An 8357-nucleotide genomic window follows, 5' to 3' on the forward strand; every position below is an offset into this window, starting at 1 on the left:
ATTAAGAAAGCTCTTACCTTAAAGGGCACATAAGGACCTATTTATTTTATTATGTTACATGTTCCCATGTGTTGCTACAACTGTTTACGTAAGGTGTGTGTATTGTTTTAATTGTTTTTTTTTGTTTTTTTTACATTTTGACCACTTTTTTAAACTTTTAAATTGCATTCCCTGCCTCAAGATGGCTTCCCGTGTAGCCGCATGGACCTCTCAGAACTACATTTCCCATCATCCTCCTGCTCACATATGTAACTGAGATGGATTTACCAGTGAGCAAGAGGATGATGGGAAATGATTTGATCGTCAGAACTCTCCGATTGTATTGCAATAACACCATGCTTGTATCTCTTTAATGCATACCCTGGGTTGGTGTTAGATTCAGACAGAGAGAGGCTGCTTGACTGGCTTCTTTGCTAAAAAAATTAAGTATTTTATTACTATGGGGCTCTGACTTGATTCCATCTGTTAAAATGTGGATTACTCAGGCTGTAGAGATCCTTCCTCTGGAAAAGCTCACAAATGATCTTCATAAACAATCTGAACATTTGGGGGTATTTGTGCTCCTCTATGGCACTTTGTGCCAGTTTATGGTTTTATCTCAGTCATTTTTTCTGTGTTTAGTCAACTGCATTCTGGTGCTTTACATATTTTGACATCACTAGAGTCTAATGACAATACATTTAACTTTTTTATTTAGTGTGCCCAATTATTTTACACCCCGATTTTCTCCCCCATTTGGAACATCCAATTATTTTTTCCATTTACTGCACAATTCCCCACACAGCTCAGGAGAGCGGATTTTAGCAAGCTACCGACCTCTGGAGGACAAAGGCCAGCTCTGAAGGTGTCTGCCTGAGTTCACTGGGTGCCTGACCAGCAGGGTTCGCTGTAACGTGATGAGGAGAAAGTCCCTGTCAGTTTTGCCTCCCTAAACCACAGCAGTGCCAGAGCAAATGCAACACTTCCTTCAGAATCCCCAGCGAAGACCGGCGACTTGGCACAGCCAGGGTGCAAACCTGTGCTCCCCTGTCTGAAGGACTGACCCTGCACACCATGCGTACCAGGTAAGCCACTCAGGGATACTTGTTTGTTTTTTTGTGTTGTTTGTATGTTATTATTCTCTATTTCCAGCTCTAATGATTTGGATTGTTGTTTTCTCTGTTCTTTTGTAATTCTTCATACCATACAGTAATTACTTCACCTTGAGATGCTACATAATGTCTGTTGTATAAAGCCAGTGGCTGTTGTATAATGCCTGAGAAGTACAGATTTACTCCCTGCCTCCAACTCAATTTGTCTGCCTCGCCCAGGGGGTGTGTCTGTCTCTGAGATCAAACTTAAGAGAAACTCAAGCAGTCAAACATTTCAGTTAAGGCTGTCATAAGAGATCAATAGATTAGCTGAAGTTTTACCTCGGAGCTTATGATTGAGAAGATTGATTTGAATTGGGTTGCAAACAACATAATCAAACTCCCGGAGAAAAGAAGAATGAAAGAAAGAAACCATATCTTTGTGTGTGCGTGATCGTTCTGATAGGTGAGAGTATGCATTTCAGAAAGCGAGAATACCGACAAAGAGAAGACAGCGAGAAGAAACCAGTTCTGTTTATCATCAGCATTTTATTCTTTTTCAATTATATCTACAAGGCTAACATTCAATAAGATTATTATATATATACAAAAAATCTCATACAACTTGCATATTTGATTAAGTGGTACTGTTAGATATAGTACCGTAGTATAATTAAATATTGGTAGTAGTATAAGTATTGCAGATTATTTATATCTGGGTTGTGTGCAAAATTTCACTGGCATGGAAAAACAACACAGATCAATATTCTGTGAACATTATATTAATATTTCAAATAGGTTGAGAAAACCCTCATAACCTACAAGTCTACTGAATGTATGGTACAGATCCATGCAAGAATAATGTTCTGTATATAGAGGAGAACCTGCTTACTTTAATATATAAATATGCATAGCTAATGAGCAAAATGGCAAACACTTTTACTGTGGTTTTTGAACTACACAGGGCTAGGAAAGAGGAACATACATTGGTGCATTAAAAAAAAAAACTTTGCTGGTTGTTGGCCTATTGTATCAGTCACTGTTGCAGGTGTAAAATGAAGAGAACGTTCTGCACTGGCAGTAAATTTCTAACATTTGGGCGTATACTTGTGGGACGTATTGCTTTTTAAAAGTCTACCTATTTTTGATAGTAGGATGATTATCTATTGAGAGATCCCAATATATGTAGATTCCATGGGAGCTGATTTGGGGTAAATGGATAATAAATGTTGCATGGAATCAACAGAGCTTGTATCAATCCATTAAACGTATGTCATCAAAGGGGAGTGTTGGAATTATTCTCGTAAGGAGACGTGTATTTCCTTTGCAATGCTGTTCTTACTTTTGCATAGTTTCTGTTTTTCTTTCCTCTTTGAGGTGTGTGGTCTTGTCTAATGAAGAAGCGCTTGTCAGGCATCTGCTCTTCTGAAGCAATACCTACAACAGTGCAGCCAGGAGGGACTTGGCATGATATCTTCATGGGCAAGTAGTCTAGCATAACCGATGCTACAGGGAATTAAACACACAACCCTTTTAGACATAAGGCAATACAACATCACCATATCTCCCGTGATTTAAATAAAAACAAATGGGTCTTACGATCATATTCCTCTAGTTCAGGATTGAATTCATATCAAACAGTTAAAAGAGTGCTACCTGGGATAAACTTAATCGATTCAAATCAGTAAAAATGCATACAATACTCATTAGAGTTAAATACCTGGTAATGCCATATTAAAAACCCATTAAAAGTCAGAAAACAGCGCAAGATGGAATGGAGTTAACCTGTTTTTTTCAGGGGTTTCGGTTTCACACTCTCAGCTATGGAAGACGTTTGCCTGCTTGCTTACCTATTACAGTACACCTCCTATTCACAAGCTTAAATCAACAATGGTGTGCTCAAATATCTGAGTGTATCCCTTGAAGCTGGAGGTGAATATGAAATCCCTTCTGTCTGTGGACACCGCTGTGAAGGAACGGGGAGCCTGAATGTAGATCTCTTTAAATTTGACGAAAAGCTTTTTCTCTTCATCCCAGATGTAGATCTGTGAGAAGGTGTAATCGCTTCCCAGAGCGAGGTAGTGGCGTTCTTTGAAGGAGAAGGGCTGCATGATCATAGAGCCCCGAGAGGGCACAGACTGGATATCCACAAACTGCTTGTTAGTCCACTTGAGGACCTTGGAATCACCAATGAACCTGGTCAAGGCCAAGTAGAGCTCGTTCTTGATCTGGAAGCTCTTCACCGCAACAACATCCTCCATGTTGGGGATTTCACTTTGCTGGGTGAACTTCTTAGAGCTCTTGTTCCACTGGAAGATCACTGGGACCTGGGACCTGCTGGCCAGTATTAAGTGTGGCTTTCCGTCCAGCTCAACAAACTCTGAGTCCGTATCCCTGAACCATTCGTGCAGGGACTGGTAGGAGTAGAATCCTTTAGTGTTCCACTTGTACAGTGTGGACAGCCCAGCTTTGGAGCTGTCTGCTATCACAAAGAACCATTCTGTGTCAATCTGGAAGGCCTCGATATCGTTAGGCTTGGAGATTTTGGAAACTTCAATGTCCTGAAACTTTGTGAACTTGGTCTGGCTTTCGTCATACTTGTAGATGTGGGAGCCCCCAAATAGCTGTGCTACTACAATAAAGATCTGGTCTTCGATCAGTATGGCTTTGCATCCAACTATTGACTGCCCTTAATAAAAGAAAAAAGAAGGAACATTCAGTAAGCCGCACTGCTTTAACATTGATCTCCTACTTGCCAATTAGAGTGTTAAATTGCACAAATCCAGTATCAACTAAGGAAACAGCTCAGTATAAAGCACATAGGTAAATGCTTTTCTTGTATTGATTGGCATAAGACATGTGCGAATTAAAACCTTAAGTAGTAGTAATATTAAATTATCAATATTAAGTTTAGGAAACATTTTAAATCAATCACAGTTACAGTAGGTAGTGAGGACAGATGAAGCACTCATAAACCTAGCATACATAACTGGAGACACTGTTCTTTATAAAGAGGCTAGTTGTCCCAATTTTTCCCGAAACAAATATTAATGTATTAATATATAAACTGATGATTGACTCGTCATAAACCCCACTGTAGTATCACAGACCACCTGGAATTACGTTGTTTTATCATACTGCAGGTATTATAAAATTAGACAAATATTTCACATTCATTGTAAGGGCAGCACACTGTTAAAATATATTGTTCTGCAATGCTGTCAATTGATTGCATGACTCATATTATGACTCTAATCTGGCCCACTTTAGTATCTGCATTGCAAAGGTCAGAAAAGGACAGCTGGATAGTAAGATTCTGACTGTGAGCATGCAGCAAAACTAATTATCCATACAATCAAGCAGGGCAGATAAGTCAGAAATGTGGTGCAGTTAGTGCACATGGTTTGCTACGCAATCCTCATGGGTAGCTAAGCTATACATGCTGATGCATGTAAAATCATTATCAAAGTGGTAAATGTTGGTAGTCATTGCAGTTTACCATGTATTTCCTATGTATTTAATTTGCTTTGGGTGTCACTTTACTATCATTCTCTGTGCTTGACCTTGCTTTCACTATAAAGCTTTACCATGGTATGTATACAGATCTCTTTCAATAATTCGGATTACCTGTAATGTTATCATAACTTCTGAAGTTCATCTCAATGTGGTCCCACTCCACCACCATGCAGTTTTCCATGTTCGGCTGTGCAATGGCTACATAGACGTCATTTTTATAATCAAAGCTGTCTACTGACAAGGACTGGAAAGCCAGAGTCTGGTGAAGGACAAAGTCTGCAAAATGAATAAATCAGTAAATAACACAAGGAATAGTGATTAGTAAACATTATAAGCCAACTCAGAACAAAGCACAGTACACCCAGCATATACTGTGAGGCATCTGTGAGGTTACCTGTAGATGTGCACTCGTGGTTCAAAGACTGAAGGTCATTGAGCTTCTTGCCCTTCAGTTCTGCTGGACCAGCACAGTACACGTCTGATACTGTAGCGTTGGTAGTCTTCAGCCAGACTAAAAGCCACTTGGATTTGCAGTCACATTCTATAGAGTTGCCTCTCAAGTCTCTAAATTTGATTTAAGAGTGAAAAAATAATAATTTCAGGAGCAGGGTATTTTAATGAGAAAAAGTTTGCTTAGGACATTAATTCCCGCCACCATGGCAGTAATCACAAAATAAGTGCTATCCGTCACATGAAAATGCTCACGAAGATGGATAGATACCCCCTTATACCCCCTGATTCTAATACTCTCAATAACTTATAGAGTTGGTGTAAAACTACACGTACAGTATGTGATCTAAAAAAATACCTACAAACTCACAATTCAATTAATGAGTCCAAATCACTGAAGACTTCCCTTGGCAAATATCTGATATTGTTGTTAGCCAAGGACCTAAATGGAAAGCCAATAAAACAGGAACACATTAAATATTGCCAAAATGTCACTGTTCACTTTAAAAAAACAAATGCCTTTAAAAAAAAAGAAACACTTACAGATGTGTTAAATCCCGAAGCCCTCTGAATGAATGCTTAGAGGTAGCCTCTATTTTGTTGTTTTCAACAAATCTGTCCAAATAAAGCACATTTAAAAACAGATGAGATGTGTTCTAATAGCACTACTGTATGATGTTACCTCTAATAATAATTACACTGTAATTACACATGTGGTTACAAGTAATTTGATTGTAAATAGATGCACAACCACCACTGCAGGACTATTTTTAAAAAGAGCTCTCTATATTTTGAGACCAGTTGTCTCGTGTCATTATTGTGCCAAACTGTGTTGTGTGATGCAGACTCGTTTTCTCTGACAGCTAACTTGAGGCTACTAAACTCGCTTGTTATCTCGAACAGGATTTGAGACCATGTGCAAATAACACACAGTGCCTCCTATTCACTATGATCAGCTGGAAGTGGACAAAATCACACAACAACTGGAAAGCAAACTTAAATTAAGTCGTATGCCTTAATTTCCCTGTAGGATGTGCATAAATAACAAGAAACACAACACAGTACCTATAGTCCTCTGAGTCTTTAGTTCTATAACATAGCTCTATACTGCAACACTGCAGTAGATTTTCAATTCATACAAGTGATGTCAGATTTAAGATTGTATGAGGTTATTGTCTGCTGGCAGATTGCTTGCTGGGTTAAAGGTTAAAAACTGAACTGAATCATTTACCCTGGTATTTCTACTGTTTTAACATTAGGTGGTGTTATTTGAACATTTTTCTTGTCAGATGTTAACACAGCTGTGTGCTGACACAGCATCCATATTTGCCCTTCCTTTCCCTAAGACTTGTATTCTGCCTCATTTTGTCGCTGACAAACATATAACATCTAACATGAGCCCTGATGTAGAAAATACTCCAACAATACATGGTGAACAGTGCCACCCAGTGGTAAAAGAGGGAGAAAATGGCGTTTACCTTTGACTATCCATACTGTATATACAGTACCTCCAAACTGTGACAATACTCTCAGCTGTCCTCCCTCTGCTTTACAACTAGGCTACTTACAAACAAAATGTGTTCTTTACTAAGAAATGGCTGAAATATTTCACAGACGACTTACAGATACTCAAGGTGTAGAAGCCCAGAAAAGGCATCATCTTTTATGGAAGAAAATGCATTTGAATTCAAAAGCCTGTAAAACAAAATACAGAAAAACAACAGAGAAAAGTACTTCAGGTACACCTTGGAAAATTCCTTAAAAAACAGACCAGTTCTTTATTTAAACTATACAGCTTTACGTTTGATGTAATAAAAAGTCATCAAGGAGGCACCATTGTATGTAAACTATTTTCTTCTAGACATTTGACCAAACTGACATTTAGCGTGCATATCTTACTGAATTGTTTCTATAGTACCTACAGTAAGTAGAGAATTGGCTTGAATCCAACTAAACCCCTATATAAAAACGGGTAATTTACGTGTAAACAGAAAAAAAAAACACCACAGCGCTAAATGGTAATCCATAGACACTGCCTCTGCTAACCGAATTTACTACTTATTTATTTAATCTCACCCGACGGACTTATTAAACTGTTCCCTCTCATTTTCTTCTCAAACACACGCAAGGACCAAAAACTTAAGAACGGAGGCATGCATCTTAATTGCGCATTACTGAAAGAACTGAATGCAGTAAATGAAGCTGTGTTGCAGATTTCAGTTCAGGCCTCATGTTTTAAATGACATCCATTACAGGTAGTAACGATACACAGATCGTCCGCATAAACAAATACGATCAGTAACACTATGCATACATTTTGTAATTTCTGTTTACAGCGTGTATTTTGTTTTGTACTGAAGCTGGCACTTACAGCAACTGCAGAGAAGGCATATGGGAAAACATCCCCTCCTTGATTTCATTGAAGGTTCCATTTACAACGCTCCTGAAAAATATTACAACAAACGCTGAGTATCTTTAGCTGCTTAACCCCAACCTATGACACAGAGAACAATATATTGATTTATTAAAGATAATCATTTTCTAATAATTAATAAAGAATACAAAATAAAAAAATAAAAAAGGTTTGAATAATACGGGGTTTTACAATACTTCATTCGTTATAGATTATGTTAATAATGATTTAATATAATAGCACATACAGAAGGGAAAAAAGTCATAATCCTTAATCACTAGCAGTGTACAACACAGGAACAGCTGATAGTACTGTAGGACAACTTACTATCCTAAATTAACTTTATTTTTGAGAGATAATCATTTCTATACGATTCTCTCTCGTTATATCTTTTATTTAGATTAATTATTCATAAAAAAAAAATAAGGAACGTGTTTCCCAAGCAAGTACATTTACAAACCCCAATTATCTATGACCGCTTCTCTAAAGAAAGAAAGAAAGAAAGAATGCAAACAAATCTGCCCACGGACTAATAAAACAAAACAAACAAAAACATCCTCAGAGCAACCATATTCATTGATAATGGTTTTAAGTACTTACAAGGAATTGATGTCATTTGGAATAATCCGTGGGACGCTGGAAGACCCGACGCAAATAATAGACTCCCTGGTACAAGTGCATGCAGAAGGACATCTAAAAATCCTTTTAGCATGAACTGTGGAGACCAGGACGAGAAACAACAAAGAGAACAACGAAACACCCTTGATGAGAGACAACATCTTCCCGATACAGCCGTGCATGTGATCGCAAAAATACCGCTGCAACAGCCCCTTACTGTCTGCACCACGGAATACTGCACCGAAGTACTGACATCAGCAATTTAACCGCAGCCCTTTTTGTCTGTTGAA

The 8357-nt window shown here is 38.1% G+C and overlaps 1 protein-coding gene across 1 annotated transcript; it reads right to left on the minus strand.

Annotated features, from left to right (window-relative positions):
• Window positions 1-1599: 1599 nt before the first annotated feature.
• LOC117408739 (leucine-rich repeat LGI family member 2) lies at window positions 1600-8357 on the minus strand. Its single transcript, XM_034014007.3, has 8 exons — window positions 8050-8357; window positions 7408-7479; window positions 6660-6731; window positions 5580-5651; window positions 5407-5478; window positions 4981-5150; window positions 4698-4862; window positions 1600-3759 (listed from the first exon to the last, which is right to left on the minus strand). Exons 1-8 carry the CDS (start codon window positions 8247-8249, stop codon window positions 2942-2944), a joined length of 1641 nt encoding a protein of 546 aa, XP_033869898.2. The 5' UTR covers window positions 8250-8357; the 3' UTR covers window positions 1600-2941.

Source organism: Acipenser ruthenus, chromosome 2 (assembly GCF_902713425.1).
Source record: "Acipenser ruthenus chromosome 2, fAciRut3.2 maternal haplotype, whole genome shotgun sequence".
In the NCBI taxonomy this organism is placed as follows: domain Eukaryota; kingdom Metazoa; phylum Chordata; class Actinopteri; order Acipenseriformes; family Acipenseridae; genus Acipenser; species Acipenser ruthenus.